The sequence below is a fragment of the Podarcis bocagei genome, assembly GCF_964188305.1.
Source record: "Podarcis bocagei genome assembly, chromosome: 15".
NCBI lineage: Eukaryota > Metazoa > Chordata > Lepidosauria > Squamata > Lacertidae > Podarcis > Podarcis bocagei.
In genome coordinates, this window is record NC_138141.1 from 37,891,596 (window position 1) to 37,911,415 (window position 19,820).

Here is a 19,820-nt window from a genome sequence, read left to right on the forward strand (position 1 = left end):
ACTTTAAAGTTGAATGAGTGCTTCACACGCTTTTTAGAAAGTTCTTTAAAAGGGCAGGCACTGGTGTGGTGGTGAGGGTTTTAACCCTTTCCCCCAGTGTAGGTTAAGGAAAGTAGGGCGCCATACAGGGTTAACCTTTTCAACATGCAGGTATGGACCACAGAGCATGAGGAGGGGGAGAATTGTAACCCTTTCCCCATTCAGGTAAGGACCACAATGTGCTGTAAGGGGAGGGTTGCAACTCTTTCCCCATGCACGTTAAGGGACACAGGAGGGCACAGAAAAGGGGGAGGGTTTTGATCCTTTCCCCAGATGCCGGTTAAGGACCACAGTGAACCAGGGGGAGGGTTGTAACTCCTTCCCCACCCAGGATATGAACAACAGTACATGGGGAAGAGGAAGGGCTTTTAATCGCCCTCTTTGATAATAATTTTATTAGTTTTCAATTACAGTCCAATAATAGCCTCATTTTAACAATACCAATATATAATACAATTATTAATACCAAACGTTCAAATACCGAATTATATAATTTAGATAAAGTGCCCCCCCCGCAAATGCTGGATTAGATGGTTTGATGATTTTCTTTATTTCTGCATTCCAAAATCTTATTAATTTCAATTACAATCCAGTCATCATCATAATCCCTCATACAACAACTGCAATATTGATAAACTTCTATTCGTGTGAACACATTAAATGATTTCTACAAGTACAAGTGAGGAACTCAAAACTAAATCCTTGTTCTTCCTGCGTGTGGCAATTATTCGGTCCGTGGTGTTTCTTCCTGGTCCTGTAAGATGTCTTTCCCCCGGCTGTTGCTATTATTCGTCATGCCTTGGGCAGAGCTGATATCCCATTGTTGCTGATTTAAGAGGGGAAGGGCTTTTAAGGCCCTTCCCTATGCACTGCAGTACCACTGAATAAAAAGGCAAAGGTAAAAGTAAAGGATGCCTGGATGGTTAAGTCCAGTCAAAGGCAACTATGGGGTGCGGCGCTCATCTTGCTTTCAGGCTGAGGGAGCTGGCGTTTGTCCACAGACAGCTTTCCGGGTCATGTGGCCAGCATGACTAAACCACTTATGGCCCAACGGGACACTGTGACGGAAACCAGAGCACACGGAAATGTCGTTTACCTTCCCACCGCAGCGGTACCTATTTATCTACTTGCACTGGTATGCTTTCGAACTGCTAGGTTGGTAGAAGCTGAGACAGAGGAATGGGAGCTCACCCCATCATGTGGATTCAAAATGCCGGCCTTCTGATTGGCAAGCCCAGGAGGCTCAGTGGTTTAGACCACAGCACTATCTGCTCCCCTAAATATCACCCCTGAATATCACCCTAAGTTCCAGCATGTTATTCGCTCCAGGAGAGAACTTTCCATTGGTACCCATTTCCCTCACAGGGCTGCAATTCCCAGAGCAGTTTAACCATCGATCCCTGGGGTCCTCTAGGAATCGTAGCTCTGAGAGAGAAAGAGGTCTCTTTCAAACATCGGAAGACTTATTTCCAGGCAAAACACAATACATCTCAATTGGGACAGCGGACTTACACCACCCCCACCCCCACTTGCAAACATGGGCTTTACTTACATCCATAGAAGGCTCTGGAAATAATCTGTTTCTTCATGCTTTGGCATAACATTTTTAGAGGGGTCCTGTTGAAAGGAATATCCAAAGGCTTTAAACTGACAAATGCACATGTTAAAATTTATTTTTAGAAGAAACTTCTCAACAACCTGACGAGAAGAGATGGGCTTGTTGCTGTCTCTTAGCCTGAAGTCCAGCTAGCAAAGTCCAGTGGTAACACCCGGGGCGGCCTGCACCCACCGCACCCCCCTTCCTCCGCCCCTGGGATTGACAGCATTTCAATAGACTTGTGTGTCAGGTTTTTTTAGATTGTAAGCCTGAGTGCAGAGATGGTCCTAATAATGGATACAGTGGTACCTCGGGTTACAGACACTTCTGGTTAAATACGCTTCAGGTTACATACTCTTCAGGTTACAGTCTCCGCTAACCCAGAAATAGTACCTCGGGTTAAGAACTTTGCTTAAGGATGAGAACGGAAATCGCACGGCAGCGGGAGGCCCCATTAGCTAAAGTGGTACCTCAGTTTAAGAACAGTTTCAGGTTAAGAACGGACCTCTGGAACGAATTAAGTTCTTAACCCGAGGTACCACTGTATTTTAAACTGCTCTGGGAACTTTTTTTTTTTAACTAAAGGGAGAGGATGCAATCACCATAAGTAAATAAATAACAGAATGGTGCCTTCAGGTTAATTTTGCCTTCAGATTAATTTCCTGGATGGGCAGATTCCATAAAATAATGCTTTTTTGAAAATGAAATGAAAATGAAATGAAATGATAAATCGAAGTGTTCACAGAAATTGCAGATGGCTTTAAATCTTAAAGGTCAGATTGCAGGTGGCTGCTGTAAACGAAATGAATTTATACACAGAGAAATGTACGTTATAAGCAAACGTTTAAATGTTTGATACAGAGATTTTAGAGATGATTCATACATTTATTTAAAGAAAATAGATGGCTATTCAATATATATCTCATTGTATCTTTGAAAATATATAGCTGCACTGTTAAAGGTTTTGTATTAAGGTGTCACAGGAATATCAAAAGGTTTATGTTGCATTATATGATATTCTTATTGATTTTTGTACTATCATTTAGAGTTCGCATGGTGCGTGTGATTTCTGTATTCATTTTTTTAAAAAAAATTATTAGAAACAGAAAAAAGAAGAAAAATGCAGATGGCAAACACTGACCTAGAAGAATTTACAGAGGGGAAACCCTGTTGTTTTTTGCTGCAACAGACTTAAGAGTCTTGTGGAACCTTAAAGATGAACCTATTTATTATGGCATAAGCCAGGCACCCCCAAACTCGGCCCTCCAGATGTTTTGGGACTACAACTCCCATCATCCCTAGCTAACAGAACCAGTGGTCAGGGATGATGGGAATTGTAGTCCCAAAACATCTGGAGGGCCGAGTTTGGGGGTGCCTGGCATAAGCTTTCGTAGATTACAGTCTGGTTCATCAGATGCATGGTGCAGCTTCTGAGTTTATCATTGGAGGTGTGTGTGTTGTAAACAGTGAGGTTGAAAAGAAAGCACAGAGACAATGCTGATTATGTTAATTTTGCTTTTCTGTGTTCTCAACAGTTTTGTGATTTACCGTATTTTGCGCCCCATAGGACGCTCCGGCCCATAGGACGCACCTAGTTTTTTTTTTGGGGGGGGGAAATAAAGGGGAAAAAAATTATTTCCCCCCCAGGTGCGGGGCTGGAAGAACCAGGTCGGGGAACAGTGGGAAGGCACGCTCTGCCTCCCCGCTGTCCCCCGAGCTTGTGGGGCTGGCGATGGCCGCGCAGAGCTGCGCTGATCCCGGGACGGCAGGCAGCTCTGCGCCACCATCTGGAGCGGGGCGGGACTTAGCGCCCCGCTCCAGATGGCGGCGCAGATCTGCCTGCAGTCCTGGGATGGCAGGCAGCTCTGCGCCGCCATCGGGAGCGGGGCGGGACTTAGTGCCCCGCTCTGGATGGTGGCGCAGATCTGCCTGCAGTCCCGGGATGGCAGGCAGCTCTGCGCCGCCATCAGGAGCGGGGCGGGGCTTCGCCCCCGGCTCCCGGTGGCCGCGCAGAGCTGCGCTGATCCCGGGACTGCAGGCAGCTCTGCGCCGCCATCCGGAGCAGGGCGGGACTTAGCGCTCTGCTCCCGATGGCCGCGCAGAGCTGTGCTGAGCCGGGGACTGCAGGCAGCTCTGCGCAACCCTCGGAGCTGGTCTCCCGAGGGTTGCGCAGAGCTTCCTGAAGCCTGGAGTGCAAGAGGGGTCGGTGCGCACCGACCCCTCTCGCTCTCCAGGCTTCAGCGAAAGCCTGCATTCGCCCCATAGGACGCACCCTGATTTCCCCTTCATTTTTGGAGGGGAAAAAGTGCGTCCTATAGGGCGAAAAATACGGTAACCCTTGTCAATCATGCGATTGCCGCCAAACCGTGCATGCTGGCAATGAGGGATGGAGGAGAGATTGAATTCAGTAGGCACTTAAAGCACAGATCTGTAAAATCTGCACTTTCCAAAGCAGTATGCAAACTGAAACGCCAACTATTCTTTGATATTTGCACTAACACAGAGAGCCCCCCAAAAGCAAGGTCAACACCTGAGCAATTCATTTCACCTGTCGTGGATGCAGGTGCAGCAGCTGGGAACGTCGTAAGGGGAGCTGCCGGTGGAGCACGAGAGGCAGGAGGACCCCTGGCTGCACGGGTCCAGCTGCCACGACAACAAGCTGGCCCCAAACCCCTGCATCTCTGACATGTCGCCGATATCTAGGCAAAAGAGAGAAATGGAGGGGAGGCGGGGGAGAGGGAGAAATATTTAGCGTGATATGAAGCCTCGGAGCAGATCATGCGTCCTTTGGGCTGAGATTTGACGGGGAGGGAAGAGGAGAAGTACGCTGCAAAGATTTGCAGTGTGCTTCCCCTCCGATACCCCCCCCCCAACCAACACCAACAAGTCGCAACACTTTGATTTCTCCCTGCTTCTGTTTTGCTCCATTTGGGGCAAATATAGCTAGAAAAAGAAAAAGAAAACATTGTGACTCTGATTCCGTAAGGCACAGTTAGCATGGTGCCCTTCCAGATGTGTTGGACTACAACTCCCATCATCCACAGTCAGATGGCTTGTAGTCAGGGACGATGGGAGTTGTAGTCTGAGGCATCTGGACGGCACCAGGCTAGGGAACAGCCACCCCTTTATTTCCCCTCCCTCTTTTTAAACCGGATGATGCCTTTCATAAACGACTGGCTGTCAGCTCATCCATGATGTCCATTAAGGCAAATGGCTTGGGCCCAAACCAGGCGGCCGTACGGAAAACATGCAAGCAAGAGGCGGGTTGGCGAGGTTATCTCCCCACAGCTGCGCTTTCAGATTTTGGCAGGAAAGGGTTAGAAAATAAGAACGGAGGAGGAACTCCAAAACATGCAACTTGGCTAGCCGACACAGTGCGTATTCACGTTCCCAAAAAGTGGCCTAATTCAGGGTAGGGTTGGAGCAGTTAATGGATTCAGCTATTATTGCAACAGAAAGTGTTAACAGAAAGGTATATGGGTTGGAACGGAGAATGCGGTTAGTGTTATCCAAAAAAGAGAGAGAGAGAGATGTTATGTTCATGCTATAGAAGCCAAACTCCATTAAAGCAAAAGCGAGCAGGGAGGATAAAAAATGCTCTTCACCTTAATTCTTCAGGAAGGAGCTGAGCAAGCCAGTATTTATGGCAACTTCCCCCACCCCAAATCCATTTGGCCAACCAATCTTAAAGGGGGGGGGGAGTGTGGTTTGGGTTTTCCCTCCCCTTCTCCCCCCACCCCTCCACAAGACAAGAAAAAGACAGCTTTGGAAGGTCTTTATTGATTAAAAGAAACCATATCCTTTTAAGGTGAACCCCACAGAACCTAAGAATTCAGATGAAAGGTACCAGAACTGGTGAAGAATTAGAGTGAACAGCATCGAGAACAGAAACGAGAGCTCATTTTTGTTTGTTTTTGCTTTTTGTTTTTGTTTTAAATCGGGTTTCCGCAAATCTTCCTGATCAATGGCCAGATTTTCAGCCGCATGCAAGAAATGTCAAAAGGGGGTGGCAAGGAACTCAAAAGCAAAATGGAGAGCGAGGTGGGTGCAAGAGTGCTGTCATTATGCTGTCCAGAGGAATGGTCAAGGCGCCAGGGGTAAGCTGGGTAAGGAGAGACTCTGGACTTCAAGGTCTTACGGCATCTGCTTAAGTAATGTGCATTGCTTGGCAGAACAACCTGTCAGTTTTCTCATACTTGGTCCCAGTATTGCCTCTTGTAGCAGGGAAGAGGAGGGAGACAAAACTAGCATGAGTTGGCTCTGCCTGTCATTGGCTCTGGCGCCACCTACTGTTGGGCTCCTTGCCTTCTGTCCCATCATTTCCAATGTGCACTGGGCTCCTCTATAAACATTCCCCGTACACTGAAAACTAGGAAGTCAGGGAGACTTCTTCCTGACATGCTAATTTTATATGTGCATGGATTTTCTTCCTTTTATCCCTAATAAATCATGTTCCTGATACTATAGATTTATTTATTTATGAGAGAGAGAGAGAGAGACTGACTTTGGGGAAATTTCTTTAAAAAAATATTTATTTTGCTTGTTTGCAATCAGATTTATTTCCCGCATTTTCCTCTCTCCAAAGAGAGATAAGCAAAGTGGCTATAGAAAGCCTGCAGGACAAAACAAAAAATAACCCAATTTAAAATGAGGTAGAAGTATGGCAGTCCTGGCTGCCAATGTTGCTACTTTTCGGGTGTTTTGGAGTGCCCCACCCTCAGCCCTATGGAGGGTGTGTGTTTTCTGGATGCCACGTGGCTCTTGCGCACATGCACGTAGGTGTGTGGAGCTATTGACATGTAGGTGCACATGGGGGTTGGACTAGATGACCCTCAGGGTCCCTTCCAACTCTACAATTCTATGATTCCATGCCCTTCCCCGCTTGCTCATTCAGACAGCAAATGTTGCTGACCGAGTGCGCTGGAGTGACAAAGCACCAGGCCATAGGACAAAGCAACCTCAGTCCTGGGGGGGGGGGAGAGAAATGTGGCCCTCCAAGCTTCTCCGTTCGGCCCTGAGAACTCAAGCCAGGCCACACCCTTCACTGGCCCTACTTCACATCACCCCTGTGTGTTTTCTGCCCGGCTGGGATGTGTCTTTGAACTCTTGATCATGCCTGTTGCTTGCCTGCACACAGGAGGGTATATCTGTAGAAACTAGCCCACTGTACAACAGGTAGCATGACTGCCTGTCGCTCCACCCCCTTTTACCTCTGGCCACACCCACCATGAGCATTTGGCCCCCAGAGGTGAATGAGGCCCTCAGGCTACAAATGGTCCCCCATCTGTGTTGGAATAGGATGGGAGGACAGAGGCTCGGGCTTTGATCTGGCGCCGCAATTGCCTTCTTCACCGTTTTGCATCCGCCCAGATACCAGTTGTCGGAGCCAGACTGTGGACAGATTCAGACATGCGGTAATGGTTGTTATGGTTCTGGACACTCAAGAGTTAACACTCCAGAAATGTTCTTATTAACTGGGTGCACTGCCCACACGATCCGGGCATTTCCCTTTGATCTGTGCTCTCTGGGGGCTGAGCTCTCTCTGGAGAGCAGTCTGTCTGAGAATGTGAGCAAGGTAGTTTCTTTTTTGTTAGAGACAGAAAGCTGTGAACATGCAGCTAGATTCTGTAGGTTTTCTTTTCTGTTTGTTATGCTCCTAAATAAAGAGTGTTAAAATAGAAGCACTGGTGTCGAGCTGAGTTATTGAAGACACCACGTCGACACAGACAAGCCATTTTACACGGTGTGTGAACTCTGCTATTATCCGGCAACTGAGAAGAGTGGCAGCGCGCGAGTGGAAGCGTGTGGGCGCCATTGAAGGTTGTCGGAGTGGCAATAAATTCAGATTTATTGCACGGCCGTTGCAGCAGACTCAGTGGGTCAAAGGGTTTACGACCCACAAACTTTAACAATGGTTTTCCTGGAGTGGAAACTGGAGACCTGCGTGCCACCATCTTTGGCAGGGGTGGGAAGCTTGCGACCCTCCAGATCTTGCTGTGATACAACTCCCATCGCCTTTGGTTCATTTGCTATGGGTGTTGGGAGTCCATCTGGAGGGTTGCAGCTTCACCACCTACAGTATAAGCCTGGGCTTTGATTAATGCTGGTACGAGAAAAGGCATCTGACCCCCCAAAAAAGGCTCGACTCCAAGTATTTATATCAGGCCTGACCAATCTGGAGGCTTCACATAGGCTGCCAATCAGGAGGCCCAATGTTATACCCGCAGTTCCCTTGTCCGCCTGAAGAGGCCTTTGCACACACCACCTTAGAGGCATGGGCAGGAATTTGGAGGGACAGAGGGACAGCAAAGTAAACCCTACAAACATAATAACATAACATAACATAACATAACATAACATAACATAACATAACATAACATAACGAAAAAGGAAGGAACAGGCAAGTTGCTCTCTAAAGAAATTACAAACACACACATTTTGCCTGTCATCTCAGGTTCGACAAATGCGAGAAACCTTGTTTTAAAAAAGGAAAACTGGGATTGTAGGGATTATGGGTTGCCCAGCAGGATGGGGGCAACTACCCCCTTCTTCACTGCCACCCCACTGTGGACAGCCATGTCTTCAAGCTTTTTTGGTTCAAGGTCCCTGAGTACTGAGCGCAGACTACCATCTAAGCCAGACTTTCTCAACTTGTGGGTCCCCAGATGTTGTTGAACTACAACTCCCATCACCCCTAGCTAGCAAGGCCAGAGCTCAGGGATGATGGGAGTTGTAGTCCAACAACATCTGGGGACCCACAGGTTGAGTACTGCTGATCTAAGCAGAGAAGAGAAAGGAGTTAGTGACTGTTTGTAACAGAAACAGGGGACAAAAGAGCCACTGGTCTCTTCGGTTTCCCTTTTTCCAAGATGGCCTCCTTGCAATTCCTCTGACCCGGAAGGAGGCACATCAAGGCTGCAGCAATGCCAGCACCATTGCACGTTGCGTGCGAGTGTGAGAAAGTATGTTTTGCTCTGGAGCTGCCAGGGGGTGGGGATGAAGAGGGAGTGGGGTTGCGGGGGGAGAAGGATAAAAACCTTTCATCCTTTTAGGATCTGTGAGGTTCCGATTGCAGATCATGGATAGCATTGCGTGCAGCTTGTCTTCGTCGTCCTCGTCATCGTCGACGGAGGCAGAGCGGCTGGCAGCTAAGTGGTGGTAGTTAATAGTTACTGCTCAAAGAAAATAGTGAAAGAGGAATAAGAAAACAAAACGGGCATTGGGATCCACCAGTCAAGCTTTGAAAGGACATGTCTGAAGCAAAGGGAACCGGGTCCTCCCCTCCACAAGGGGGCAAACACAAGATTCTGACATCATGGATTGGTAGGAAGGCCACCTTCCAACCAAAGGCCCATTCATCCATTCCTAAGAGCCGAGCATGGACGGCGCAACAGCTGGGGTTGGTGCTTCCAAAAGCTGTTGAAAGTTGGCTTGCCTACTCAGCCAGTCAAGGAAGACTGCACACAACTGTATACTTTCCCCCACCTTCAATGGCACAAACAACCTTCCAGAATCACAGATTTGTAGAGTTGGAAGGGACCACAACACCCTCTAGTCCAACCCCCTGCAATTAAGGAATCTCAGCTAACACATCCATGGCATGATGAATCATTGGACTACAACTCCCATCATCCCTAGTCACTAACCATGCTGGCTGGGATTGTTGGTTTTGGGAGTCCATCTGCATCTGGAGGGTTCCAGGTTCTCACTCCCTGTGGTAGATCCTTCAATTTTATTTTATTTTTATTTTTAAAAAGAGAGACGCACACTACCAATGACTGCATTGAATGCTACAACTCACAATTTTCTGTACGTGATAATTTCTCATGGAAAATCAAATGCAATGCCAATTTGCTGGTAAGTCTCTCTCTTTTTAGACTAACTGGGTTTTTATTGTATCATATGTTGAAAACTCTTAATAAAATTGATATAAAAGTAGAAGGCCACAGGTCCCCCATCCCTGACCCTGATGATAGTTCATTAATTATTATTTTTTAATGGCACTGTATTTTATGGTGTGATCTATTTTTATGTTGCCTCGAGGGCAATTTAAGCCAAAAAGGAACGGTGCGAATGTTCTAAATAAGATTAAGAACTTCAAGGAAATCCCCAATGTCGCCGCTACCAAAGAAATTACCGTCATCTACGTAAAATGAAAAATCAAAACAAAGGAGGTTCTTACTGTTGTCGTGCCTATGGCCTGGGTAAATGATCCTGAAGACGTAATCTGCAGCCGTCTCCATAGCCACTGGCATTTCTTCCAGATCCACAGACCTGTTGTGGGTGTTCCGTTTCCGGAGTTTGGGGAAAACTTTGCCCTACAATGTAAAACAGGGCAATCCGACAGGATGTAACTCACAGAGAGGCTGTAGTAGAGAGTTCTAAATCGCTCTCTCATGACACTAGATGTCAAGGGGTTACCCAACAAAGCAGTAAATCCAGGGCAGGCCAAAGGAGGACTTCCTTGCAAGATGTGGAAGTCAATTGCCGGAAGAGGTGGCTAATGGAGCAGGGTGCTAAGATGAAACCTCCATGTTCAGAGGCAGTCTATCAGCGAGTACCAGTTGCTAAGGAGCAGCAAGTATCGTAGAGGGCAATATAACCTTCAAGACCTGATTGGGGGCTTCTGAAGAGCATTCGGCTGGCCACTATGAGAATAGGCTTCTAGCTTAGATGGCACTTTTGTGCAATCTAGCAGGGCTCTTTTTGGCCTCTCATGGAGAAGGAGGAATGGTCTATCTTGCTCCAGCAATTTCTGATGTGCAAGAGGGGGCGTGCCATCAGTTATACAGCCATAATGGCACCCCCACACACGAACACACAAAGGTCTGGGAAGGCTTGGAAATCCTGGGGTTTGCCGATTGCATCCTCCAACAGTCCAAAGAGGACCGAGAATGTTCAGAATGCTGACTAACTGCGGGTGGTGGACTGGACTGGATATCCTGGAAAAGGGCACAGCTGGGTGTCTGGCTCCCAAGCAGCAGCGCTCCACCCTCCAGTGGAGCAGTTCTCAGCAGCTGCTTGCCAAAATACAACCTCCCCCTTCATGAAATATAACCGAGTACTAGTTGGTTGGGTGAGGTGCATAGCCGTCGAGAGCTGGGAAGCATATGGTTGGTCGAGACCGGAAGAGAGACCCTGATTGGACACAGCAGAGTGGGGGACTGGGCCACCTATCAATTGCCGCTTGAAATTAAACAGTGGAGGTCTAAGCAAGCTTTGAAGGCCCAACAGGGAGCCGATTGCTGGGCCTGCAAAGCACCTCGCACAGCTCATGGGGACTCTGCATGGATCCCTACAGGTGCCGCTGATAGATGGGGAGCCTGTGACTCTACAGATGCTCCTGGACTACAACTCCCATCATCCCTCTCCATCAGCCATGCTGGCTGCTGTGGCTGATGGGAACTGGAGTCCAGTGACATCACGAGGGCTGGAGGTTACCCATTACTGTCCTGTCAGGTCCATATGGAAGGCGTTATTTGCCAGGCTAGAGGGCTTACCTTTCCCTGCTGGGACCACAGTGGAGGCTCCAACTGTCCACGGGGCAGAAGGCCGTTTTCAAGGCAAGAGAGGAAGGCAAGGAGGTGTCCGCCAGGTGGGAAGTGAAGCGGGGGCCGTTGGATGCCATCTTGGCTCACCAGAACCAGCGTCCCCCCTCGCTCTGCTGCAGGAATGAATATGCCTCAATGTTAGCTCTGTTTACGTAAGTCAAGAGGAATCTAAGTAGAGTGGTTAATGTGGGGGGGGGGGAAACCTGGCACATTCCTACCAGGCCTCAGGGAGAATGTGCACATAATCTTTCCATGAAGCACATTTCCTGGTCAGTATTCATAATTCCCAACAGGCTTTGGAGAACGTGCATATTGTGACTGAATTTTGTACATTCTCTTGTCATTGTGCATAATCCCCAACAAGCCTTGGAGAATGTGCATAAGTGTTTGACCTCCCTGGGGTGCAAGCCTGGGCAGTGTGTATGGAGGTCCTGGGCTGCCCAGACGACAAGACCCCACCTCTCACCCTCAATGATGTGCATATTGTGACTGAATTTTGTACATCTCTGGGCAATATGCATTTTCTCCAGTCAATGGGAAGGCGTGTTGTTGGCCACGTAAGACTAGGCAGCGGAACAGCAGCAGCCTGAGGAGTGAAGACTGCACGCTGCTGAACAAGAAATTGGAAAAGGTGGCATGTGTCTTGGGGAATCTGCATACTGACCGGAGAAAGTGCATATGGTCCAGAGATTCCCCAGATTCCCCATGAGTAAGAGCGTATGATGCTTACGTTGCTGATGGCAGTGGATGCACACGATTTGGCTAAATGGCACAATCAAGGCATAGTCCCAGTAGATGCTGAACGCATGTAATAAGATAAACAAACAGAAATACAAGAGGTGATCATTTCTTCAAGGCCCTGTCAACCCAACATAAATTTGTTTAATTACTAAAAAAAAAAAGGGATTGTCCAGTAGCACCTTAGAGAACAACTAAGCTTGTTCTGGGTATAAGCTTTCGTGTGCATGCACACTTCTTCAGATACTTGTTTAATTACTGTTTGATTGATTGGCTAATAATTGAAGCTTTTGTCAAGGCAACGCACAACACAACGCACAAAAGCACCCACTTTGGGGCTAGAGGGGTTTTGCACATGCCCCTCTCTGCCCTCTGCCCAGGTGAGAAAGAGGCAGTATCAGGGTTCAAAGACACAGCCTAGCCTAGGGAGCAACAAAGCAGAGCCAGGGAGGGGTGTGGCCTGCAAAGAGATCTGAAGGCCAGTGTCAAAGTGCGACCCAGCAGTAAATCACACCATTCAAAGCTGAAGTTAACTCTTTATTAGCAGAAGCAAGATCTTCCCAGATTTGGCAGAAGATCAAGCAGCTCATTCCTAGTAGTCTTACTCCATGAAAATCAGAGACTAAAGGCCTCTACCTCCCACACCTGTTTATGTCTCCTCCTCTCCAGGACCTTCCCCAAGCAATCAGAGACTGTGCCTGCATGTAGCCTGCCACCGCTCCACCCATTTCAGCCCTCTTCTGGTTCTGGGAGACTAGGGGGAAGGGGAGCTTGTCGCAACAGGAAGGGGAGACACCAGGGTCTCTTCACCAGCCAGACTCCCCTCTGCCTCTTGACCTCCCTGCTCTCCTGCTTCAGCTTCTGCCTCTGATTCTGGACTTCCCTCTACCACCGATTCTCCCCGCTCACTAAGCCCTGTTACCCCTCATCTTCCGAAACCACCTCCTCTTCCCAGTCTTCTCCCTCTTCTCCCTCATTGTCAGCCCACCACCACTCCCTGGGCTCTGAGTCTTTTTCCTTTGGGGGTTCCCCAGCTGGTTCCTTTCACCATTCCTAGGTGTCCAGCCAGTCTGTGACAGCCGGGCAGAGAGCCCTGGGAGGACCACATCTGCACTCCCCTCCCAGGCCTGAGGTTCCCCAATGGTGCATTACAGCGAATGGGGCGCTTGCCCCAAACAAGCACAGTCTGCTCTCAGCCAGCCCCCTGCCTGCCAGACTTCTTTCTTACACCCAGCGGTCGCAAGGGCTACTACTGCGTCTTACCTTTTCTCAAGCTCCGAGTCCCCCAGCGTCCCATTCATGAGCTGGTTTGGCGTCCATTTCAGAGTCAGGGAATCGGCTGACTGGTGGAGAGACAAGTAGCCAGGGATGGCCTCCATGTCATCTTTCTGTTTGGGAAGCCGGCCAAATAATAAGGAGAGGAAACAGTTTAGGACAAATGTAGAAGAGAGCAACACCGTATACCGCAAAAACGAGAAGAGCCCTGGTCAGCCCAGGCACTGAGGTCCAGCTCCGAGGGTCTTCTGGCGGTTCCCTCACTGTGAGAAGTGAGGTTACAGGGAACCAGGCAGAGGGCCTTCTTGGTAGTGGCGCCCGCCCTGTGAATCGCCCTCCCATCAGATGTCAAGGAAATAAACAACTATCTGACTTTTAGAAGACGTCTGAAGGCAACCCTGTTTAGGGAAGTTTTTAACATTTGATGTCCTATTGTGCTTTCATATTCTGTTGGGAGCCGACCAGAGTGGCTGGGGAAACTCAGTCAGATAGGCAGGGAATAGATAATAAATTATTATAGTATTATTATTACTGGGGACACTGTTTCTGCACATCCCATCCCCAAAGGGCCTCAAACCTTTCAACAGCACAGCTTTGAACTGGAAAGAAACTGGGAGCAGGCGAGGCCCTGGGCTGCACATCAGAAAGCAGGCAGAGAAAAGTCTTTTGCTCCCTCTCTCATAGCACTAGAACATTTTCCTCCAAGAATTGATCTAATCTTCTATTAACGCCATCCAAGCCATTAGTCATTGCTGCCTTCTCTGGGAGAGAGTCCCACAATTTAACTATGCCCTGACTGTGCGAAGAAGGACTTTATTTCATCAGTCCTGAATCTCCCGACATCCAGCTTCCGTAGATGTCCCACCAATTCTAGTTGCAGATAGGTGGCCATGTTGGTCTGCCATAGTCAAAATAAAAAAATTCCTTCCAGTAGCACCTTAATCTGAAGAAGTATCTGAAGAAGTGTGCATGCACACGAAAGCTCATACCAAGAACTAACTTAGTTGGTCTTTAAGGTGCTACTGGAAGGAATTTTTTTATTTCCACCAATTCTATTGTAAGGAGAGAGGGAGGTATAATGTTTCTCTGTTGCTTGTCCTCAACTTCGAATGCACAGCCAGCTTCTAGGCAGCTGTGAAGGATCAGTAAGGCTGCGAGATGTCCTGTTGAGCACAGCAAAGAGACAGAGAGCGAGGGAGAGGAAAGGGGACCAAAAATAGGAGACGTGTGATGTCGAAGCCGGGGTCTCCTTGACCCAGGTACCTAGATGTAAATGAAGCCAACATTCTGGCCTTCCCTTCATTGACTTGCATGAATTGGTGACTCATCGCAATGCTTCCAACCCTCTCTGTCCTGTTTGTGACTCATGTCTTTAAATGAATTCCCTTGTCAGTGTCCACTTCATATCTTTTAATTCTGACGTGAAGCGGCACATGTCCCCAGCTGGCTTGTGATCATGCACTTAACAGCCAAGATTCTGGAGAGATCGTGATATTGGCAAACGAGGTGAATAAATATACACCCCTCGCCAGACTCTTTTCTCTCCTTCAGTACATTATTGGGATTATCAAGGCAACAGGCTAAAAGTGACTTACCTTGGGTTCATTTGCACTGCACATTTAAAGCAGTATCATACCACTCTGAACAGTCATGGCCTGCCCTTGAGAATCCTGGGAACTGTAGTTTGTTGAGGGTGCTGAGAGTTGCAAGGAGGCCCCTATTCCCCTCCCAGAGCTACAATTCCCAGAGATTCCCGTGGAGAGTTATTTGGGTGAAGGCCCAGCTGCTTAAAGGGGTTTGATACTGCTTTAAAGGTACAGCAGGGCTGGGCAACATCTGGTTTCCAGCACTGCGATATATCAGCAGCTAAATACGCGATATGCTGATACGGTGGAATCTTGGTTCTTGAATGGCTTAGTTGATGAACAAATTGGCTTCCGAGCGCTGAAAACCTGGAAGTAAGTGTTCCAGTTTTCGAACGTTTATCGGAAGCCAAACGTCCGACGCAGCTTCCGCTTGAGTGCAGGAAGCTCCTGCAGCCAATCGGAAACCGCGCTTTGGTTTTCAAATGGTTTCGGGAGTCAAATGGACTTCTGGAATGGATTAAGTTTAAGAACCAAGGTTCCACTGTATATCACAGTACGGAATGTATCTCAACTGCTTCTTTCTCTCTACCTTAGGGGAGGAAGAAGCAGGTGAGTTACATCACCTAGCCCTACTGAACAAGCCCCCATACCTCTCTCTAGCGCACGCAAGTCAGGGGGCAGGATCTGTATGGGGGCTTGCTGTATGGGGGCTGGGAACAGAAGCAGGATTCCTGGCACGGTTTCCTCTTTCTAACACCAATATGAAACGTCACCCCAGGCAGATGTGCTCCTCTGCCCCACGCCACACGATCCAAGCACTTACGGGCTGAACCAGGACGTTGTTCTTTCCATACAGCAAGTGCGTCCGGGAATTCTGGTGCAACGACTCGACGTAATCTCTAGCCGAGGCAGCAAAGCGATCCTCCGACATGCTTCCGCTGGAGTGCCGTTTCCGTATCTGGGGTGGGGAAAACACGTAAGGATACCGTTGCGTTGGCTGCAATGGGCAACTGTGAATAACCTCCTGCTTTGTTGAGAGAGGCGGCCTCACATTAATTATATTTTCATTGTTAAGTTGTGGTTATTCCTTGGCTTTACCCTAACCCAGGGTTTCCCAAGCTTGTGTCTCCAGTTGTTGTTGTTTTGGACTATAACTCCCAACATCCCTTGCTAGCCATCGCCTGATCCTGTCCCCCTGGCCATGCTGGTTCAATGCGCAATGGTGATACAAGACACCAAAGAGAAGTGCCCTTTTCTGGGGTGGGAGAAACAACAAAAGCTTCGCCCCATATTAGATTTCCGAAAGAGGAACAGCGTCACATTTCGCAGCAAGGCCGCCATCTGAATTCCTCAGAAGGAAATCCTATTGATTTTGATGGGCTTCACTGTCCAAGGAAGAGTATTCAGAAGTCCAGATATTTTAGTGTTCAGTTTTATGCTTTTGTAATTATTATTATTAATAATAATAATAATAATAATAATAATAATAATAATAATAATAGCATGCCACCCATCTTCTAAATCTCTGAAAGTCATCAAGAGTGCATATTTTGTGACTTTCAGAGATTTAGAAGATTTCTGTTTATTTGGTTTTGCAGAGAGTGCATATTTCATATTGTTCAGTGTTCTGTATAGATTATATAAAGTGTTTATATTGACATTACATTGTGGTACTTGGTCATCATGTTGCCTTTGGATATTACTGATCCCTATATGGAACAGATGCACATTTCTTTCCAGCTCTACAATTCAATGATTCTATAGTATTTACAGTCTGAGGGGCGGGTGCCCCTAAGGAGTCCCACTACACTTCCAAGGATTCGTGGGGTAGAGCTGTGCTTCAAAAGTGCCCAAAACATACAGTGTGCATGCAGCCTAAATGGGTTATAACCATGTTTGCCACACCCTTCCAGATATTCTGGACCTCAGCTCCCATCATCTGGCTGGGCCTGATGGAAGCTATAGCCTCAAAACATCTGAAGGGCCATGGGATGGAAAAGGCTGCGCTGCCACATCAGGGAGAAAAAAGGACCCACTCCTAACGCCGGCCGTTTGGACGGAGAGTCTTGCCGGCCGTGGGCTCCGTGGATGCGATGCCGTTGGACCAGTTCGTCGGCCGAGGGGTCTGTCCAGAAGTGGTCGGCTGTTTTCAGCTTGGTGTATTCCAGGGCACAGGGTCCAACTGAGAACAAACCAAAGAGAGAGAGAGAATGGAATTGGGAAACTCATTTGGGGTGGAAGAAAGCCAGTAGCTTCTCCTCAGCTAAAGAGATCTAAGCCACTGATGGGGGCTCCAGATGTTGTGAGACTCCCAACGCCCATCAACCTTGACTACTGGGCCATACTGGCTGGGGCTGGTGGGATCTGGAGTACAATGACGTCTGGAGGACCTCATCCCTGGTCTAAAGGAAGAGGCAAATAAGTTGTTTCCCAGGTTATCTCAAATTTGGGTACTACTTGATTTCCAGTGGCGGAAGAGCAACATCTTTACTTTTCACTCAGGGAAACTCTTCATCAATCAGGGTGGCAGGAGCTTCTTGGTGGTGGCCCTCAGATTACACAACTAATTGCCTGTGGACGTCTGCCAAATCCAGCATCTTGGCCCTTGGCAAAACAGGATTTAAGTACCTATCAGCCTTTATATCAGGGACAGCTAATAGTGGTGCCCTTCAGCTGCTGTGGACTACAACTCCCAGCATCCCTAACCACTGGCCATGCTACCTGGGGCTGATGGGAGTTGGAGTCCGACGATGTCTAGAGAGTCACAGGTTCCCCTACCCAGACCCAGCTCCATAGAACATATAACCCACTCTTCTTTTACCAGGAAAGGAAAATTGGGATTTTTAAATTGTTGATGCTGATGCCAAAAGCTTAGCCGTGCCTCAGATAGAGCCCATCGCTTCACGAAACCTCCTCTCCCTTCCTCTCCCCAAATCCTTGCTGCATCCTTTGGTGCAATAGCATCACGTTTCTTGACTCATGTTCATTATCTGTGCAAACGCCTTTTCGGCGAACCACATGGGGACTGTCAAAACAGCGCTCTTCCAAAGCACACAGAAATAACATTTGAAAGATGCTCACCCAGCAGGCAAGCCAAGATGGGCCCACAGACCGGATCTGCCAGCAGAGCTTCTCTCTCGTAATATTTGCTGGAAGAGAGAAACCACACAAAACGACCAGCGATAAAATAACATTTACCTTTCAATGAAAAAAAGGAGCACGGGCGTTAATGAAGTTTGCCGTGCGGAGGAGAGAGAGGCGCTCTTCCGGTTATTATTATTTAAACACAGGCCACGTTTTGAAAGGAGCGGAGCCTGAAACAAAAAAAAAGCAGGGCTGGCTTTCTTACACAGGGGTCCCTGCCCTGGCAAAGCATTTGCTCCTTGAGCCTAGGGTTGCCTGCTCTGACTGGCAGCCGTTCTCCAGGCCAGAGCGGAGGCTGGTGCCTTACGGCAAATGGGAGGTCTGCCCCACCAACCTCAGTTTGCCCTCATACTTCTTAGCTCAGCTGCTTAGAGCAGGCATAGGCAACCTCGGCCCTCGGGGCATTTTGGGACTACAATTCCCATCATCCCTGACCACTGGTCCTGTTAGCTAAGGATCATGGGAGTTGTAGTGCCAAAACATCTGGAGGGCCGAGGTCGCCTATGCCTGGCTTAGAGCGTGGGTGCTGATAATGCCATGGCTCCATCCCTGCATATTCCTGTATTGCAGGTGGTTGGACCTGATGATCCTCAGGGTCCCTTCCGTCTAAAAGGTAAAGGTAAAGGGACCCCTGACCATTAGGTCCAGTCGTGGCCGACTCTGGGGTTGCGGCGCTCATCTCGCTTTATTGGCCGAGGGAGCCGGCGTACAGCTTCCGGGTCATGTGGCCAGCATGACTAAGCCGCTTCTGGCGAACCAGAGCAGCGCATGGAAACGCCGTTTACCTTTCCGCTGGAGCGGTACCTATTTATCCACTTGCACTTTGGCGTGCTTTCGAACTGCTAGGTTGGCAGGAGCAGGGACCGAGCAATGGAGCTCACCCCATCGTGGGGATTCGAACCACCGACCTTCTGATTGGCAAGTCCTAGGCTCTGTGGTTTAACCCACAGCGCCACCCGCGTCCCCCCTTCTGTCTACAATTCTACATCCCTCTGATTCTATGGTGGGAATGGTGGCATTTCACCACTAGAGGGAACAGGAGTCCTCACTCTTTCCCCTAAGAGCGCTGATGTCATTCCCACCGCCCAGGAATATTTCCCTGGTTTTAAAAAAAGAAGCAGTGGGCTGCCTTTGCAACTCGGTGGCCTGCCTTGGCTGCTGCCCATTAGACCATTTTTTTACAAAAATGAAAGAGGCAGCATCAGCATTTGTTCGTACAGACTTGGGGGCACAGCACACAGGAGCCTCTCTTGAAGGCATATTGTTAACACAGAGAGGGAACTGGCGCAACGAAAGCCAGCTGCTCTGCGTCGACCGGTGAGAAGGAAAGCATCGTCTCTAGTTCCAGGTGTGCTGCTATTGATACACAAAGATTATGCCCAATGCTAGAATAAAAGAAGTGTTTAAAAAAATCTAATCTAAAAAGAAACAGGAGCAAAGAGAAGAGAAGCAAGATGGAAAAAAGAAACAGAAGAAAGGAAAATAAAACAGAAAGATGATAGATAGATAGATAGATAGATAGATGATTAGATGATAGATATAGATAATGATAGATAGATGATAGATGATAGATTAGATAGATAGATAGATAGATAGATAGATAGATAGATGATAGATAGATATAGATATATAGATGGATGATAGACAGATGATAGATTAGATAGATAGATGATAGATAGATAGATAGATAGATAAATAGATAGATAGATAGATAGATAGATGATAGATTAGATAGATAGATAGATAGATAGATAGATAGATAGATGATAGATAGATATAGATATATAGATGGATGATAGACAGATGATAGATTAGATAGATAGATGATAGATAGATAGATAGATAAATAGATAGATAGATAGATAGATAGATGATAGATAGATAGATAGA

At 47.9% G+C, this 19,820-nt stretch overlaps 1 protein-coding gene across 8 annotated transcripts in view; it reads right to left on the bottom strand.

Annotated features, from left to right (window-relative positions):
* Positions 1 to 19,820, bottom strand: part of SGSM2 (small G protein signaling modulator 2) — an 80,271-nt gene that overhangs the window by 16,829 nt on the left and 43,622 nt on the right. For 5 of the 8 annotated variants that reach the window (XM_081172886.1, XM_081172885.1, XM_081172883.1 and 2 more), the window contains 10 exons: positions 17,868 to 17,935; positions 16,823 to 16,968; positions 15,610 to 15,744; positions 13,189 to 13,313; positions 11,918 to 11,985; positions 11,137 to 11,300; positions 9,819 to 9,954; positions 8,674 to 8,808; positions 4,185 to 4,335; positions 1,592 to 1,656 (listed from right to left, as the gene is read on the bottom strand). In XM_081172886.1, the coding sequence (XP_081029012.1) occupies positions 1,592 to 1,656; positions 4,185 to 4,335; positions 8,674 to 8,808; positions 9,819 to 9,954; positions 11,137 to 11,300; positions 11,918 to 11,985; positions 13,189 to 13,313; positions 15,610 to 15,744; positions 16,823 to 16,968; positions 17,868 to 17,935 (1,193 nt within the window). The remainder of the gene's footprint in view (positions 1 to 1,591; positions 1,657 to 4,184; positions 4,336 to 8,673; positions 8,809 to 9,818; positions 9,955 to 11,136; positions 11,301 to 11,917; positions 11,986 to 13,188; positions 13,314 to 15,609; positions 15,745 to 16,822; positions 16,969 to 17,867; positions 17,936 to 19,820) is intronic. The other 3 variants (XM_081172889.1, XM_081172888.1, XM_081172884.1) reach the window with 2 other exon arrangements.